The following is an 18,425-nucleotide window of genomic DNA, read 5'->3' as shown; positions in this document are numbered from 1 at the left end:
GACCGCGCAGGGTAGCTCTATTCCAGCAGCTGCGCGGAGCGTGGGCGGGGTCCTTAGTTCACTGTATCGCGCCCGCCAGCGGGCGACAAGGGCAGCGGCGGCACACGGGACCAGGTGAGGTGGCCAAGTCCTAGAGGTAGCGAGGCAGGAGGTCCTACATGGGGGAGTCTGTTTTTTGGTTTACAGAAATGCTCTAGAGGGCGTGACCCCTGGTTTTGCACTAGCGATTTGTGGGGCTCTCTCCAGAAGATCACTCAGTCCTGGGATAGAGTCTTGCAGCGACTTTAGACTCACAACTGCAGCCTGGAGCCTGACATTCACCTGGGGGTGGCGGTGGGGGGCAAGCTCGACCGCAGCTATCCCAGGTCCTGAAGTCCAGCTCGGGAGGCTAGCCCCTACCCATATACATATACACACAGGAAAGATGCTGCAGTAAACTGTGTGGCACCCATTCTCCTCTCTCTCTTTAAAACTCAAGAGCCTGCTGTGACCCCCATCTCTACTCTCTGAGTGTCAGATGAGGACCGGAGACTGGGTGGATGACTCCATTGAGAATAGCAATGGAGGAATGGAGGGAGGAATGGAAGGAAAGTGTCCCAATGGCCTTGTAGAAACAAATCCCCAAATCCAAGATGGTGCAGAACTGGGCCGATCTCCTCTGGGCCCAGGATGGGAGAGGGGGACAGGATGTTCAAGTCAGGAGGAAGTGCAGAAGCCAGGGTAATGGGACAGCACTCATCCCTCTCCCCAAACCCTGTTCTTCCTACACAGATCTGGAAGCCCTACTCCTAAGAAGCATTCAGACTGAAATTGCATCAGAAAGATCCCTCTCTTCCAAGTGGCCTGGGATCAGCTGCTCTGTCTTGTGGACTTTCCAGAACAGGGTGGCCAGAAGAAACACTATTTTTCGACTCAGCGAGATCTGCCTTACTAAGACTCCAGCCCTACTGAGAAAGCTCATGGAGCCTGGAAGACCAAGAGCCAACCTTCGGAGGGCAGGCAGACTCTGTCCGGATCTGTAGGGCACTGCCCTAGTCTCACTACTATGGCACGTGGTTTCACGGTAGGCTTTGACCCACTGGGTCTAGGAGAACTCAGCTCTGGCTCCCTGAGCTCTGTCTCCTCCCGAGGCCACCTGGGCAGCGACTCAGGCTCCACAGCAACACGATACCTGCTGAGGAAGCAGCAGCGCCTGCTGAATGGGCCCTCCCGAGGAATTCGAGCCTCCTCGCCCATGGGCCGGGTCATCCTCATCAACTCCCCCATCGAAGGTGGGTGTGGGGCCCGGGAGTGACTTGGATGGGAGCACTGAGGACAACGGGTAACGGGATCATCTTTCATCTACCCTTGCCTATCCTGTAGCCACTATTTTAGGGCGGCAGGGCTGTAGAAGGATCAGAGGTGGGAGGTGAAACCATAGTCTAAGGAAAGCCCTTATACGTGAGCCCCTGGGATACATAGGCAGCGTGATGAATCAGCCCCCTCCATTCCTTGAACTCCGTCTTTCTCCTAACCCACCTTAGGGAGTGAAGCAGAATGGAGATCTCCCACCAAACAATTTTGTGTGACCAGTACTGTGGGGGGACGGTAGAGCGTCAGTGTCCAGGCTTCAGAATGTGGGAGAGGGGCCAAAAGACACGCAGCAAATGTCCATGAAAAGGCAGAGAGGGGGTGGGGGTGGGGTGGGGATAGGAGGAATGAGAGACAGAGGCAGAGAGTGAGAGCCCCATAGCTCGGTCGTTCAGAGAGAATGAGCTGCCTGGCACTATACCATGGCCACCAATTCTGATTCTACCCCGGTTAGGTCTTGCAGGGGACCTAGAGGGAGGAAGCTCAGTTTTCACCTCACAGGAATATGAAGCATAGTCAAAACTTCAAGACACAAACAAGAACAGCTGGTGGGGAGGTTGCAGCTACCACCCCGCAAAAGTCAGAAGTGAACAGCGGGAAGCATGGTGAGGCAGGTGCTTAGACTACAGTGACAGATGTGAGGCGACAAAGAGCCTGTGAGCAAGACAGAGCCTCAGATGCCAGGAGAGGAGCGAGGCCCTGTGGGACTGGCTCTCTGTGGACAGGACCCGATCCGTATCTCCAACCCCTCTCCTCTTTCTGAGCCAGCACGGTTCCCCTGGCTGGATCCAAGACTGGACTTTTCAGGTCTGGTGTTTCTTCCAATGCAATTACAAGTCTCTGTTCCCCTCCAAAGACAGCTGCCCGGGATATGGTTGGCTTGCTCACTTCTATCACTGTCAGTGACCACTATAGGCCCCGCCCTCGGGCAAGTATCAAGGTACTGTTGAGGTCACCAATGCCATTGACCAAGAAGCAGAAACACCCAGAGGAGCTAGAAAGCAGGACAGACAACCCTTTCTCTCTTTCTTTCTTCTTCCTTCCTTCCTTCCTTCTTTCCTTTATTCCTTCCTTCCTTCCTCCCTCCCTTCCTTCTTTCTTCCTTCCTCCCTCCTTTCCTTCTTCTTCTTTTTTTTTTTAATTTGGTTTTGTTTTTTTCAAGACAGGCTTTATCTGTGTAGGCTGTCCTGGACCTTGATCTGTAGACCAGGCTGGCTTTGAGCTCAGAGAGTCTCCCGCTTCTGCTTCAAGAGCTGGGGTTTAAAGGCATGTGACACCAATACCTGGCTGATGTGACCCTTTCTAGCCACCTCTTTCTCCTCTCCTAGTTTGTTCATTCATTTTTTCACTCATTCACTCATCTGCTCATTTATCAAAAATTACCTGTCAGATACTATGCACTGTGCAAGGACTAAAGATGTGTTGGTGGGAAAGAACTGAAAAGTCCCATGATGAAACTTGCAGACTTCCAAGCAACAGTAAACAATACACAAATAAACAATAAGACACAAGATAGAACAATTCTGCAGGAAAACTCATGGTGACTAGTAGACAGGAGAGTATTCCTAACACTTTCAAGCTAGACTCATGCCAGAATTGCCCAAGAAGACAACTAGAAGGCAGACAGGGGGTCTGGTGAGACAGTTCAGTGTGTAAGGACATCTGTGGCCAAACCTGATGACCTGAGACCCCAGACCCCACACTGTAGGAAAGAAGTGACTCTCAAAAGCTGTCCTCTGTCCTCTGTACATGTCCCATGACATACACATGTGCAGATATATACACACCTTAAATAAATAAGTAAGCACATGGAATTTTTTAGAAAATTGATTGGGAGGGAGCTGGAGAGATGGCTCAGCAGTGAAAAAGTACTGCTTGCTCTTCCAGAGGTCCTGAGTTCAATTCCCAGGACACTCATGGTGTTTCCTACCATCCATATAGAATCAGTTCCCCTCTCTGTGTGCATGCAGACAGAGCATTCATATACATAAATGACATACTTTTTTTTTTTTTTGAGATGTTTCTCTGTCTATCCCTGGCTGTCCTGGCACACACAATACGGACCAGGCTGGCCTTGAGCTCAGCGATCCTCCTGCCTCTGCCTCTGGAATGCTGGGGCCAAAAGTGTGCACCATCATATCTGGATTTTCTTATTTTATGGGCATCCAGGATTTAAGCTGTAGTGTGTGTGGTTTGGCTATTTTAGCTTGCTTTTTTTTTTCTTTAACTTTTATCGATTTGTTGTTGCTTCTTTCAAAGATAAACTCTTGAGATAAGAGTATTGGCTGGTCCAGAACCTGCTATGTAGGCCAAACCAGTCTCAAGCCTGTGGCAACCCTGCCTCAGCTCCAGAGTGTTGAGACTAATCGCCAAGGCACTACACCTGACTTGTTTGCTTTGAGACAAAGTTTCACTACAGCTGACCTTGACTTCTCCACCCACAGGTTTCAGTCTTCGAAGTGATAAGATTTTATGTCTGAGCTACTGTACTTAGCTCTTACACTTAAAACAAAAAACCAAAAACAATAAAAATTATAGCCAGACAAGGTGGTGCCACTCACAATGATCTCTTCAAAGTCTACATGGCCTACGCCCTAATACTGTCTCACAATAACTCTGCTCAGTACTGCAGAGTGCCTGCCTAACACACAAGGCCCCAAGTTCCTCACCCTCAGGACTACAAGGCTGCCCAGGAGCCCTTCAGAATTCTCCTTTTAACAAGTTTTCCAGTGATGTTGTGTCTGCTATTGGTACCATGCCCTGGGTCAAGCGCCTCTGAGAAAGTGATGTCTAGGATGAGAGGGGAAAGAGAAGCTAAGAGTCAGCCCTCATCATCCCCCCAAACAAAGTCAAAGTGACAACAGTACAGGAGGGGACAGTTTCTAGCTCGTATGAGCCACCAAAATAATAAGATAAAATAAAAATGGTCAGAATGTCTGATGGCGACTGACAGAGGAGAAAGCCCCCAGAGGTGGCAGAGAAAGACATGGAGGATCATACAGGGCCAAGGGTAGCCTAGAGTTCCCCTAAAACAGACAGAAATGGCTGGCTGATAAAGTACACACAATTCCTATATTCCAATGGAAAACAAGCAGGTTGTTAGAGAGCTGCAGGGAGGGCCAGGCCTACTCAGGTCAGATGAGGGAGAGACAATTCCATCCTGGGAGAAGCCACATCCCTGTTCTCAAAGCTCAGATGTGGCAGGGCACAGTAGCCCACACCATAGTCCCAGAACCTGGGAGGCAGACTCTGAGTTCGAGGCCAGCCTACTCTACATAGTGAGTACCAGGACAGCCAGAGATACATATTGAAACTCCGTCACACACACAAAAAAACAAAACCTAAGACAAACGAAAGCTCAGATGCGACATCCCAATGACCCAGGGCATAGGGGTCCTATTCCCAAAGAGGAACTGAGAAGGAAGTGGGCTGAGGGCAGAGAGCTAAAGGCTTTTTAGCTAAGACCTGATGGGGCCTGAGAACTGTGTGATGACAACTGGTTAGGAAGCTCCGGGATCCCTGTCTGTCCTATACCACCCTGTCCAGGCTGTCCTCGGGGATTTCAGCCCCATCTGTCCTGGCCACACATTGTAACCTGATAGACCAAATTGAAGTGTGTGTGTGTGTGTGTGTGTGTGTGTGTGTGTGTGTGTTTCCTTTCAAACACCTCTGGAGTAAAACTTGTCTGAAGGAAAAATAAATGTCCTCCTTTTATGTGGGACCTAGCACTCTCGTTAATTTTCAAAGAGCAGGTGCCTCTGAGCCTCCCACATGACCTCTCTTTCCACTGCCCAAATCTCTCCCCCTTTCATTTCTCTAAAGAACCAGCTGCCCTGCCTCTTCACTGGCCCCTATTATGGACTCTCAACTGCAGCATGCTGAATTAGAGGTTCTGTCCTCCGGTAGCCGGGTAGTTCCTACCGCTCTACCCTTTAGAATCAGAGTCTATGGGATGGAAGAGGCTTCCTCGTTCTGCCATTAGATTCTGGTCAAGAATTTACCAAGTTCCAGTTTTCATGCTTCCAGATAGAAAGCCCGCCATCTGTCCCAGCACAAAAGAAAAGCCGTCTCTGGCTAACTCCCCTGTGCTAGCTTGGTTCTGCCCTTAAGTTACACACTGAACATCTAATGCAATCGGGATAGCTCCACAGCTGTTTGGAGTTGAAGCTCATTCTGTTGCAAGCGGAGAGCCCCAGACTCCACACAATGGAATCTTGAACCTTCCTTTTTACCATCTGCCACTCAGAAGGGCAGATTTTCAGAGATTGCATGTAAGAATTCAGAAAACATCAGACACACACGCACACACGCACACACACACACACACACACACACACACACACACACACACACACACACACACACACACACACACACGCCCGCGGTGGAGGAGGTAGGCAGAGCATGGAATCTAATCAGGTCGTTCTTACCTGTTCCCACACTGACAACCAGTGGCCTATGGCTTCAGGATTACCCAAAGGGAACTTGTATACCATCTCCATTTGGGGCCCTGAGTATCATGTGGGCGGCTCCGCACAGAAGCCTAGCCTTTGCAGACAAACCAAGCTGGGGACACCCAGATGCTCAGTGTCCAGAACTAACGTGGAGGTCATTCCTCTGTGGTTATCCTCCCAGCCAACAGTGACGAAAGTGACATCATCCACGCCGTTCGCGTGGAGAAGAGCCCCTCGGGGAGGCTGGGTTTCAGCGTGAGAGGCGGCTCTGAGCATGGCTTGGGTATCTTTGTCAGCAAGGTGGAGGAGGGAAGCAGCGCAGGTGAGCAGGGGCCCCTGAAGGTGAGCGTGGGTTGGGATGTGCCTCCCTCTTTAGTGGGTAGCACAAGTTAGCTGTCCAAGGACACTAATCATTTCTGCTCAAAGGGCGGGGACTGATGGGAGGGAGAGCCTACTCTTGCTCAGTGGATTAGGGAACAGAGCCTAGTGCGCCGTCGACGGACCTGTGGATCCCACTTCGAGGATTCACCCTTCCCTGCTCCTGCGCAGAGCGGGCTGGCCTGTGTGTGGGAGACAAGATCACGGAGGTGAACGGGCTGAGCCTAGAGAGCACCACAATGGGGAGCGCTGTGAGGCTGCTGACCAGTAGCAGCTGCCTACACATGATGGTCCGGCGCATGGGCCGAGTGCCCGGCATCAAGTTCTCCAAGGAGAAGACCACATGGTGAGTAGCGCCTGGCCTTGCCCCAGACTCCCTGCCCAGTGACTTCCCTGCCCCTGCTCAAAGCCTTCCCTGCTCCTGCCCAGCGGCTCTGTTCTCTGAGGACCGAGCCATGTACCCCTCTGGGCATCTATCTCCCCTGGGGCTTTGTAAGGAGCAGAAAGGGGGCTTCGGGAGTCCGGCGGGCGCAGTATGTTGCGGCTGCTTAGTAGAGACAGGTGATGGGGTGGTTCGGATTGTTTGTGTTTGATGGAACCTACATTCCGCTGCCGATTCTGAGGCAGGAGTACGCGCCTCCTCATCCCTGACCCCCTCACACATAGGAATCATCCTTTCCCCAATTAGTTGCCAGGGTTTTTAGACGGGGTGTTCCTGGAGGAGCTGGGATCAGGGCTGTGTCTTGTGCTCTGTCAGGGTGGATGTAGTGAACCGGAGGCTGGTGGTAGAGAAGTGCAGTTCAACGCCGTCGGACCGCAGCTCGGAAGACGGTGTGCGCCGCATCGTCCATCTCTATACAACCTCGGATGACTTCTGCCTAGGCTTCAACATCAGAGGGGGCAAAGAGTTTGGCCTGGGCATCTACGTGTCCAAGTGAGTGCTGGGGTAAAAACTAGGTATGGAGCTGGGGGCGGGGCTGGAAGTGGAGTCTGGGGATGGGTCAACACATGAGGTTTGGCCAACTAATGTCGAAATGAAGGCCCCTTCAGGATAGGGCCTGGGGAGAGGGTGTTGTCAGCAGAAAAGGGCCAAGGAATGTAGGTGGGCACTGCTAAAGCCAAGGGAAGGTGTCTGGATGATGGGGAGGGAAGCAGGCCAGGGTCTTATCAACCAACACCCGTCTATCCCCAGAGTGGACCATGGGGGGCTGGCTGAAGAGAACGGCATCAAAGTGGGGGACCAGGTCCTGGCGGCCAACGGTGTCAGGTTCGATGACATCAGCCACAGCCAGGCCGTGGAGGTGCTGAAGGGACAAACGCACATCATGTTGACCATCAAGGTGCTCCAGACCACACGGGAGCAGGGGAGAGGCGGGACTAGGGGAGGGATGTCTCAGAACCCCAAGGTCTTAATTAGGCTCTTTCTTCTACCACTGCCCCCAACCCTACAGCCACATGAAGAGAGAGCAGCAACTCCTTTCATGCACGTTTGGCAAAAGAGGGACTGAGGCTCAAAGAGCTCCCTCCCGCCCCCCCGCCATCCTGCCCCCCCCCCCCCGCCCCAACCCCTGTCAGTGGCTCAGCTGTTCAACAGCCTGGCCTGGCTCCAGTCTGGATTCTCTTATTTCTAGCATAGTAGGTCCTCCTCAGCATCAGGGAAGACCTAGAGGCGAAGGACTACTGTACAGGGTGGGAGCTAGAGCTATGTGTAAGACCTGGGTTGTGGGGATCTCTGGGGCACAGGCCCAAAGAAACTGGGCTACAGCAGAGGCTGGGTTGCCTGGGAGGTGGTTGGTTTCATTATTCATGTAGCGGTCATGCCTACTTGAGGATCAGGTCTTTGTGTGCACAGGAGAAGTGACTCTTTCTTAGGGTCCACCAGGATCCCTGCTCTACCTCTGTGGCTTGTCACCCAGCTTCGTTCAGTGCTTCAGCGGCCCCTCCCTACTTCACTCACGCCTCCATTTTGCCATCTCTCTCACATCCATCTTCCCTATTCTAATTATCTTGAGCATTCTTAAAAAAAAAGATTTATTTATTTACTTATTTTATGTATATGAGTACACTGTGGCTGTACAGATGGTTGTGAGCCATCATGTGGTTGCTGGGAGTTGAGTCAGCCCTGCTCGCTCCAGTTGGCCCCGCTCACTCTGGCCCAAAGAGTTATTTATAATAATATAAATATAATATCTAAGTTCACTGTAGCTGTCTTCAGACACACCAGAAGAGGGCGTCAGATCTCATTACGGATGGTTGTGAGCCACTATGTAGTTGCTGGGATTTGAACTCAGGACCTTCAGAAAACAGTCAGTGCTCTTAATCGCTGAGCCATGTCTCATGTCTTGAGCATTCTTAACTCCAGCTCTTCCCCAATTCGTTAACTCTGTCCTCTGAGTGTGCATGCATGCATTGTTCTTGTTTTTGTAGATCCTCCCTATGTAGCCCAGGCTGGGTTTTCCTATATAGCCATGGCTGGCCTCAAACTCTAGATCCTCCTGCCTCAAGTACCCAAACACTAGAATTCTAGGTTCGAGCCACCCTGCCCAGCTGTTCAACAGTGTTTTTGAGTCCCTGTGAGGCTAGATGCTGAGATGCACAAAGACTAGGACAGACCAACAAGGCCTCTCTGTTCCTGGGGGACAGCAACCATCAGATCTTGACAAAGGCTGCCAGGAAATCAGCAAGAGAGGGGGAAACTGAGGCAGGGCCTTGTAAGTAAGGCAAGAGGGGCAGTGACAGTTAAAGCTGGGCCAAGCTGGCCATGTGACAAGCGTCAGAGCAAAGGCCTGAGCTACAGAGGAAAATAGCATGGTGAGGGAACCAGTGGAGAGCAAAGTATTCCCCTCCCCCACCCCATTCTGTCCTAGTCCTCACCTGCTCCTCCCATGCCCGCCATGTCTTCTACAGGAGACTGGCCGATACCCTGCCTACAAAGAGATGGTTTCAGAGTACTGCTGGCTGGATAGATGTGAGTCTGGAGAGATGAAAGGAAAGAGCTAAGGCCCAACGGTGGGACTGCACTTGCTGGTCGCTGGAGGGTAGGGGGGGGGGGAGCAGAGGCGCGCGCGCGCGGGGGGGGGGGGGGGAGTATCAAGATGCTCCCAGGACCTTCTCACAGCCAGTGATGCTTATAAGTAACCTCCCCTGAGGATGCCAGGGTCTTCTAGGCCTCAAGCCCCAGTGGGTGAGGAGAGAAATGACTTCCCAGGGCCTCCCCGATGTAAGTGGCAAACCCAGTAGCTGGCAGCTCTGACCTCTGCTGACACCTCTGGTTCCTCCCTCCACCCCAAAACCCAAGGGTCATCGGTGAGCACAGCACAGCAGGGCCCCAGGGGGAAGGAAGCAGACCCCTGAGCTACCCTGCCACGTCTCCCTTGCAGTGAGCAATGGGGTACTGCAGCAGCTGTCGCCAGCCTCCGAGAGCAGCTCCAGCGTCTCCTCCTATGCCTCTAGCGCCCCCTGCAGCTCGGGCTCGCTGCCCTCTGACCGCATGGATGTCTGTCTGGGGCCAGAGGAGCCCACTAGCCATGGCCCAGGCTGGGGGCGGGCAGACACGGCCATGCAGACTGAGCCTGACCTGGACAGCCGAGTGGAAACTTGGTGCAGCGTAAGGCCGACCGTCATCCTCAGGGACACGGCCATCCGCTCGGATGGTCCCTCTTCTACCCGACACCTTGATTCTGCACTTTCAGAGTCCCCCAAGACTGCTCTCCTTCTGGCCCTCAGCCGACCCAGAACTCCCATCACTCGATCCCAGAGCCACCTGACACTGTGGGGTATGTTGAGTGTGTGGGGGCGCGTGGGCCACTCTTCCCACAGGGTCTAGTCCAAACAAACCTGCCTCACACTCCAAGGAGCCTGCCTTTGTCCCAGGGCCTAGGCCAGGTCCCAGGTCCTGTCCCAGAACATCCCCAGATCCTGTTCTAAACAGGCCTGGGCTCCAAACCCATCTCGGTCCCAGGCCCCAAACTGATAAGCTCTGGGCCCCAAACCAGCCCTAACTCCAGTTCCTCCAGCTTGGGGTGTCCCAGCCTGTGTAGTTACAGATACATACGAGAGACTCCCTCCATCCCTGGAACTGTGTGGTAGAGAGAGGTGGAAGGCAGGAAGAAGACCCCACCCCACCAGCTCCCACTCCGGAATAGCGGCAGACCCCTACTGCCTCCTTTCCTTCTCTCTGCCCCTTTCTATTCCCCGCCCCCTCCTCTCTGCCCACCCTCCAGCCCTCCCGGGGGCTCCCTCATATCTGCAGAGGAGAAGAAACAACGGAAGAAGGAGAAGTCGGGATCTTCTGGGGAGAAGGGGGCCTTGCAGCGCTCCAAGACGCTGATGAACCTCTTCTTCAAGGGAGGGCGGCAGGGGCGGCCAGCAGGGGACGGGCACAGAGAGGCCTGGACACTGGACAGCAGAAGCCCCACCAAAGTCCGCCCTCGCCTGGACCTAGAGAAAGGTAGGTGTGGGGTCCGTCTGGCAGGTCCAGGTTGAAATTCCACCCTGCCCTGCCTCTCACAGGGAGTAAAAGCCACTTCCTTGGGCGTATGGGGACCAAGTGAAATGGGAGCAAAAGTCAGCACTGTGTCTAACTCCTAGACGGTGCTCTGAAAATGGGGTGGCCACTGTCACACTGTTGTCTTCCATCTCAGAAAGGCAAAGTGACAAGCTCAAGGCACAGCAAGAAGTGAGCTCAGCTTGGAGTCGTGTGCTCTTGGCAGTGCTGGCAGTGGAAGGCACCTTTGGTGGGAACCCTGGCTTCACATCCTCCATCCAGAGCTCCATGGGCCCAATGCAGTTCTAGAATTGTCCCTGAGGAAAGCCACTTCTCAATCAGAGCTCAGATGGAAGGACACAGGTGGAGACATGTGTGCACACTCGTGCATGCACACACACTCATACAAACATGCCACACACACACATAACACACCCAAACACACACCACCACACACCATACACATTCACACACACCACACATACACACTCACACACATACCACACCATACCACACTACACACATATCACACACACACACCACACCACACACCATACACACTCACACCACACAAACACACACATATACCACACACACCACACATACAACACATATCACACCTTGCTCTCTCTCTCTTTCTTTCTCTCTCTCTCTCTCACACACACATACACACACACCACACATACAACACATATCACCTTGCTCTCTCTCTCACACACACACACCACACATACATCGCATATCACCTTGCTCTCTCTCTCTCACACACACATACACACACACCACACATACATCACATATCACCTTGCTCTCTCTCTCTTTCACACACACACACACCATACCCCCACCTGTCATGATAATTGAATCTTAGGACCCCAGACATGACAGGCAAGCACTCTAGCCCTGGGTTCTAGACCCAGCCCAGCTCAGGATCCTCACAAGAAACCTGTCAACCCTGTTGAGACTCAGAAACCAGAGCCAACACGGATGCCTTGATACAATTGCATAGGACAGATGGACACTCAAGTCCATCTAGCTTTAAAGCACAGGTCTCCAGGCTCAACAAGTGACTGTTTCTACCTGTCTGAGGGCATACACAGTACCAGCAGACATACCTCCTAGAGCCTGTGCCATTATTTTAGAAGGCTTTGCCAATTTAGAGATGAGATGGCCCCAGTCTCTTAGCAACCCTGGGGGCAGAGAAGTTTTGTTGTTGTTATTTGGGGCTTTTTATTTGGTTGGTTTTTTTGTTTGTTTGTTTTTGAAACATGGTTTCATTTTGTTTGAGGCTGGCCTCAAACTCTCAGATGTGTCTCCATCTGTCTCCTGCTGGGATTAAAGGCATATGCTACCTCGCCCGGCCTAAAGGAATATTTTTAAACAGTCCCAGCTGCAGGGGTCAGTCCGGGCCCTCTGGGGTTTCTCTCTCATGCTGAACAAACGACTGTGGTGGAAGAGAAAAGCAAGGCAGGAGCCAGATATGATGGATAGGTGATTTCGAAGTTCACCTGGGCCACAGCCCAGTTAGAATGCATGGGCTAATGAGAATGGTGGGGGTGGGGGGTGAGAAGTGGGGTGGGGGTCACCCAGGAGACAAGCAGGGTGCTGCTTCCTTCCAGAAGTGGGAGCGAACTTTGGGTAGGTAGGTGGAAGCAAACAGAATGAGAGGCCCGATGTTGCTCCACCTTAAAATTGAGTGTCTAGGGCTGGTGAGATGGCTCAGCGGGTAAGAGCACCCGACTGCTCTTCCGAAGGTCCAAAGTTCAAATCCCAGCAACCACATGGTGGCTCACAACCATCCGTAACAAGATCTGACTCCCTCTTCTGGTGTGTCTGAAGATAGCTACAGTGTACTTACTATAATAATAAATAAAATCTTAAAAATAAATAAATAAATAAAAAATAAAATTGAGTGTCTGGAGGCCTCCGGTGACAGGCCAGTAGGAGAGACAGGTCTCCAGTCAGGGGTACCTCTTTCCTCAGTCTGCTTTCTCATCTCTCAGTTCCCAGGATGCTGGTTTCTCATGGGTCTCAGCCTTCTTCTCTGGCCAGGCCTCTCTCCTTCCACGATTCCTCTTTCCCTCTCTGTTTCTTGAAGGTAGGCACCGCCAAGCTGTTGCCTGGGTTCTTCCCCTCATTCATTGCCAAATAAACTCCACACGCAGTGTTCATACTGCCTCCTCTTCCACGGCCTCCACCGACTCCCCACTGCCTTTAAGGTCAGTCCCTAGCTGGATATGACCTTGAAGACCCTCGACGGCTCTCGTCCCTACCCTGACCTCTTCTAACTGGAACTCTTGATCCTGCTGAACTGAAATCTCTTTCTTCCTTACAGCGGGGAGTGTGGGGCCTGTGCAGAAGTTTGTCACCTGGAGACTAAGACGAGGTAAAGGCAGTATCCCAAGGGCCCCACGGTAAAGCGATGGGGGTCAGCTTAGCGGTTTTGAACAACACTCATTTAGAGCTGAGCCTGGGGAGTCAGACTGAGAACTTGGCTAGCTTACTGGAATGTATAAGGAGGACAGAGAACTTGGACAGAGGGCTTGTGTTGGGATCCCCAAAGGGATGTGGGGTGAGGGAGTGTGTCTATACTCCAACTGGGGGGGGGATTAATGTGACAGTGAAGGAGGCTGGAGTTGGCTCTCTGTTGGTGGCAGTTTGTTAGGGAAGGCCATGTTTGGGAACAGGGGCTCAGAGGGATTCTGCCCAGCATGTTCATTCAGTCTCTTGGCTGGCTTCTTTGGAGCCTCGCCCCCGCCAAGAGAAACTCTACCTTACCCTACCCTATTAGCTCTTGTCAGCTTTGTCACATCCTCTCGCCCCTGCCCTACAGACCGGGAGAGGGGCCGGGCCCTGCTCTCCGCCAGGTCTGGAAGCCCCTCTGGCCAGGCACCCACTGTGAATGAGCAGGTGCAGGCCTGGGAAAGTCGACGGCCCCTCATTCAGGACCTGGCCCGGAGGCTGCTGACAGACGATGAGGTACTAGCAGTCACTCGCCACTGCTCCCGGGTAAGTCTCTGCCCAAGGCCTGGCCTTCATTTCGGACTACTGTTCACTGATCAGTACCTGGGCTTGTTGCTGGGAGGGCAATGGCCAGTAAGCTCTCAGGCAGGAGGGAGACAATACCTAGAATCTAAGTCCCTCTAGTGGCCAGTCCTACAGAGCACAGTGAAAAGGCAGCCGTGGGTAACCCAGGAGATCTGAGGCCTCTCAGAGGAGGTGACATTTAAGTTAAGGGAGAGGAAATCAGGTGACAAACAGGAGGGGAATGTCCTTGTAGGCAAGCGACTGTGTTCTCTCCTGCCCCCAGTCTTGTCTCCCATCTCCCCCGCTGTGTGCCTGGGACAGCCAGCAGACATGGCTTTATGCCAAGGGCCTGTTCCTGTTTCTCAAGTCTGTGAGCCTTTGCTCCCATCTCAACCGTCCCCAATACCCATACTATTCTCTCTCTTTTCTCTTCGACCAGTACCAGAGGGAGTCAGTTTTGGAGGGATCCCTGGAGCCTAAGTGTTGGGGAGGCTGCGGGGCACTGTTGATCTCTCCAGGAGAACTGTAAAATCCTTTACTATCATTTTGTCTCCAGGACTCCCAGGGTCCTGTGGTGGGTTTCCTGGAGGGCCATGCATCTGTTGCACATGGGGGGCAATCTGGGCAGTTTCAGAAAGCCACTTGTTCCTAACTTTACCTGGACTGTGACGGGGCTGTGTGTTGTTATTGTGATGTGTACACTGTCATGTCTGTGAAGTGTTGTGTTGACATGCCACACATGTTCGTATGTGCATAGCATGCATGTATGTACCCATATATGATGAAGTATCACTCAAAGGCTAAGATGGGGTCATTCACACATTCTCTTTCCTAAGATCTGGTTTACAATAGAAATGCAGATGGAGGGCCCTATCATGGGCTCTGAGCTAAATTCTGTCCTCAGTTCTGAACTTTAAGTGAGCGGTGTGCTCCAGCTCTGGTGAGCCTGCAACTCCGAGATATGGCCACTAGGAGGGGCTCTGTGTCTGTATCTTTGACCAGCCCCTTTTCCCACACCCATCCTTTGCCCAGCCTTCTTCAAACCAGGACTTCATTCACTGTGGTTCTATTTACCCTGTAGGCTGAACCTACTGCTCACAGCCAACCCAATGCCCCACCCATACCCTCTGAAACAGAGCCCGGGTCTGAGAGAGAGGCAAAGTTCCCTAGTGATTAAGGCGGCATGCCTGAATCTCCTCTCTCTCCCCTGAGCTGTCCATCCACATCCCTCAGGCCAGGAACTTAAAGACCTCTCTTACTGATGCAGAGGTATTCTTCCCTCATGAGGCAGAACAGAGTACAAGTTGCTTTCTCCCACATTCTAGGCCTTACCTGGTGTGACACCCCAATCTGCCATCCCCAACTTTTCTGGGATCTTCCAGGGCCACCACATAGCTGATGTCAATTATGAGCCGCATAGCTTTAGGGGGTGCTAGTCCCATGTTCTCAACCTGTGCAGCCCTGCCGGAGGGTCTCCATGAGCCCTTGATGCCACATGAAACCTTTGTTACCTCGCTATCCTGCCTGCCCTCAGAGCTTCTGTGCTGCCCCTTGTGTCCACCCTGGAAGCGTTGGCGGAGTGGTCCCTTGCTTACGATCCTTCACCCTTCTCAGAAACTCATAATGTCTCATTGCGGTCCGTGGCTTACGGATGACTGCCACGTGAGGCCATCTGTCCCTGTTCCCACCAGAGTCCCTGACGCTCTGGGAGAGGGTCTTATCATTGTGTCTCTTTTGCCACCCAGCTGCTGATCTTGTGTTTGTGGACTTTAGGGATATGCACATATATGGTAGTGTATTGTTGATGTGAGTCCTGTAAGCATATGTGTAGGTTAGGGACACACACACTTTTTCATTTATTCCTAAATATTTATTGATGATTCATGCTAATGGCCAGAGGGCCAGCTATTTCTGTGTCTATGTCCATACGTGGTAACAATCCAAGGAGCTCTCTGAAGTTGTCTTCCTTTCACCACCAGGGGGCAGTGTGCTGCCCAAGTAACTTGGCTGCCAGTATTTCGTTTTCTAGAATCCAAGGGGTGTGGCATCCCGGCCGGTGGCATCCAGGCCGTACCAGGCAGAAGGGTACTGACTAGAGAGGCTGTAGAGCCATCCGCTTGCCAAGATCACCATTCTAACCCTGAACAAAGGGTGGGAACCGCCAGGACCACAGCCTAGTGTTGGGCTCGCATTCATTCCTTCTGCCTGGGCAAAAGCGTTGGGGGTGGGGGTGGGGGTAGAGGTGGGAGTGGAGGTGGGGGAGTCCAGCACCTGAACATTCTTTTCCTGCCCCAGGGCAAGCAATAGGAAGATGTCTTGGGTTCTTGCTTTTCCTTTACGTCTTTATCTGTGTGGCTTTGAGCAAATTCTCCCTGAGCTTCGGTTCCTCATCTGTAAAACAGGAATCATCTCAGAGTGGCCGCGAAGTGAAAGACTGCATGTAAAAGGCTTAGAATTGCCTGTCCAGATGCCATTATTGATGTTGGTACTTGTTGCAGATCTGTGGATCACTCCAGGCATTCACAAGGTCATGCATCCACAAGGTCACTGACACACCAACTTGTGGACCTTGGATAGGGCGACTCTGTCCTAGAGCGAAGATGGCCGATGGGCTCCAGGGTCTCTGTGTGCCCTGGTGTTTCCCCACACCCAGCTCTAGCTAGAGTTGCTGCTGCTGTCTGACCTGTGATGTCTCTAAATGCAGTATGTCCATGAGGGTGGTGTGGAGGATCTGGTGCGCCCCCTGCTGGCCATCCTAGACAGGCCCACGAAGCTGCTGTTGCTGAGGGACATCAGGTTGGGAGAGGCTGGGGGTGGGGGGGTACGACCCGGGGGAACGGAATGACCCTAGGACTGAAGCTTCTCCATGACTGCACCCCCTAGAACCAAGCCCTGCTTACCCCACATCCCTGCCTTCCCCAGGAGCGTGGTGGCCCCCACAGACCTTGGCCGCTTCGATAGCATGGTGATGCCTGTGGAGCTGGAGGCTTTTGAGGCTCTTAAGAGCAGGGCAGGTCAGCAGTGTGTGCAGCGGGGGTGGGGGGTTGGGGGGGCGGGCGGGGACTTCTGGCTCCTGAGCTCTAGTTGTGGGTGGGGTGGGAGTGGAGGGTGGCTCATTGGCAAAGCTATCTGCGAGCCTGGCAGGGGTGTCTGACCTCTGACCTGCTCTCTTCTCCAACCAGTGGGGCCTTCTGCTTTGAGACCTACCAGGCAAGACACGCCACCCAAACGTCACCTCATCACCCCTGTGCCTGGTCAGTCAGAGTCCTATAACCTGGGGAAAGGGGACAACCCTGGGGACATTGGAACAGGGAGAACAGGTCTTCCATCCTTGCCTCCGAGCAGGGTCACTGACTGTAGTCAGGAAAGAAAGCGCTGTCCTCCAGGCCATGTTACTCACACATCCCCGTACAGGACATTTCAAAACTACGTGTTTTTAAATCTGGTCTCTTGGCTCTGCCAAAGTAGAACTGTATTACAATACAAAATACTATTAATAATAGGTCATGTTTGTCCACCTGACCCAGTGCCCCTTTACCATGGGGCACCTAACTCTGAGCAAATCTAGACCTTGTTTGCACACACTCGGGCATCCTACAGGAAACAGTAAGCAGCAGGGTCTGCAAGGGATGGTCAAGAAAAGCCAGTTAGCCTTGACCATGTTCCGCAGATAGCCGTGGGGGCTTTTACCTGCTACCAGTGAACAGCTCAGAGGATGAAGACGGAGAGATAAGGGAGAAGCTTGGGGTCCTTAAGGTCTCCCTCGGTGCCTCTGCTCCTCACCACAAGGGAATCCCCCCTCTACAAGACGTGCCAGTTGATGCCTTTTCGCTACGCCGAGGCGCATGCGCACCTCCTCCCCAGCCACCTCCTGTGGCTCCCCGACCTCCCAGGCCTAACTGGCTACTGACAGAACCCCTAAGCAGAGAGGACACTCAGCAGAACCAGAGCCAGACCCCAGCCCAAAGCTGCAGCCGCAGTCGCAGCCGCAGCCGCAGTCGCAGCCACAGCCGAGGTCAAGGCAAGTCTCCTGGGCGCAGGCGCTCCCCTTCCCCGGCACCCATCGCCACTGCTGCCACAGCCAACGGGCGTTACCACAGGCCTCGGAAAGCAAGGCCCCTGCTTCCACGACTTCTGGATGGGCAGGTGGCCAAAGTGGGAGCCAGGCAAGGGCCCTTGGAGAATGGTCGGATAGCTGAGGAAGCAGTCGGGAATGTCTCCACTGGAGCGCTGAGGACCATCACACTATCCAAGATGAAGCAGTCTTTGGGTGAGTCCTGGGAGCACTATTAAGCAGGGTAGACTCCTTGGGTTTGAGGGAGGTTGGTGGGCCAGGGAAGGAATCTGAGTACTAAGGTATATCGTTGGAGAATCTGTTTGGAGGTTGAGACTTGAGACAGAAGCCAGAGATGGGAAGAAGGCGGGACTGGACTTGGGGCTGGGATTCTAGGATCCTCCCGGGAGCTCAAGGTTTAGGGTAAGACTGTAGTCACTCTGCTTTGGATCTTGCCCAGGCATTAGCATCTCTGGGGGCATCGAGTCCAAGGTGCAGCCCATGGTGAAGATAGAGAAGATCTTTCCCGGAGGTGCAGCTTTCCTCTGCGGGGATCTACAGGTGCGTGAAGCGCTAAGCCTCTCTAGGCCTGCGACTTAAGTATAGCAGGGTTCAAGACCGCTCCACACTTCCAACTGGGCATGTTCAGACCAGGTCATAGGAGGTGGCTTGGGAG

At 53.0% G+C, this 18,425-nt stretch overlaps 1 protein-coding gene across 14 annotated transcripts in view; it reads left to right on the top strand.

Annotated features, from left to right (window-relative positions):
- Window positions 1-18,425, top strand: part of Pdzd7 (PDZ domain containing 7) — a 31,727-nt gene that overhangs the window by 11,945 nt on the left and 1,357 nt on the right. The window contains exons 1-17 of one of the 14 annotated variants that reach the window (XR_877655.2): window positions 10-114; window positions 772-1,271; window positions 5,986-6,126; window positions 6,354-6,528; window positions 6,940-7,116; window positions 7,375-7,522; window positions 9,090-9,150; window positions 9,563-9,958; window positions 10,435-10,632; window positions 12,672-12,766; window positions 13,004-13,054; window positions 13,502-13,677; window positions 16,400-16,491; window positions 16,618-16,709; window positions 16,878-16,949; window positions 17,366-17,965; window positions 18,210-18,310. Coding sequence is in view for 8 of the 14 variants with exons in the window: in XM_006526537.4 (XP_006526600.1) it covers window positions 1,046-1,271; window positions 5,986-6,126; window positions 6,354-6,528; window positions 6,940-7,116; window positions 7,375-7,522; window positions 9,090-9,150; window positions 9,563-9,958; window positions 10,435-10,632; window positions 13,004-13,054; window positions 13,502-13,677; window positions 16,400-16,491; window positions 16,618-16,709; window positions 16,878-16,949; window positions 17,366-17,965; window positions 18,210-18,310 (2,706 nt within the window). In the remaining 6 variants the exon portion in view is untranslated. Of the gene's footprint in view, window positions 1-9; window positions 115-771; window positions 1,272-5,985; window positions 6,127-6,353; window positions 6,529-6,939; window positions 7,117-7,374; window positions 7,523-9,089; window positions 9,151-9,562; window positions 9,959-10,405; window positions 10,633-10,825; window positions 11,116-12,671; window positions 12,888-13,003; window positions 13,055-13,501; window positions 13,678-16,399; window positions 16,492-16,617; window positions 16,710-16,877; window positions 16,950-17,365; window positions 17,966-18,209; window positions 18,311-18,425 lie in introns of those variants that run through there. The other 13 variants (XR_003952734.1, XR_003952733.1, XR_003952736.1 and 10 more) reach the window with 13 other exon arrangements.

The sequence above is a fragment of the Mus musculus genome, chromosome 19 (genome assembly GCF_000001635.26).
Source record: "Mus musculus strain C57BL/6J chromosome 19, GRCm38.p6 C57BL/6J".
Lineage (NCBI taxonomy): Eukaryota > Metazoa > Chordata > Mammalia > Rodentia > Muridae > Mus > Mus musculus.
Note: the sequence above shows the minus strand (reverse complement) of the source record. Positions and strands in the feature narration are given on the sequence as shown.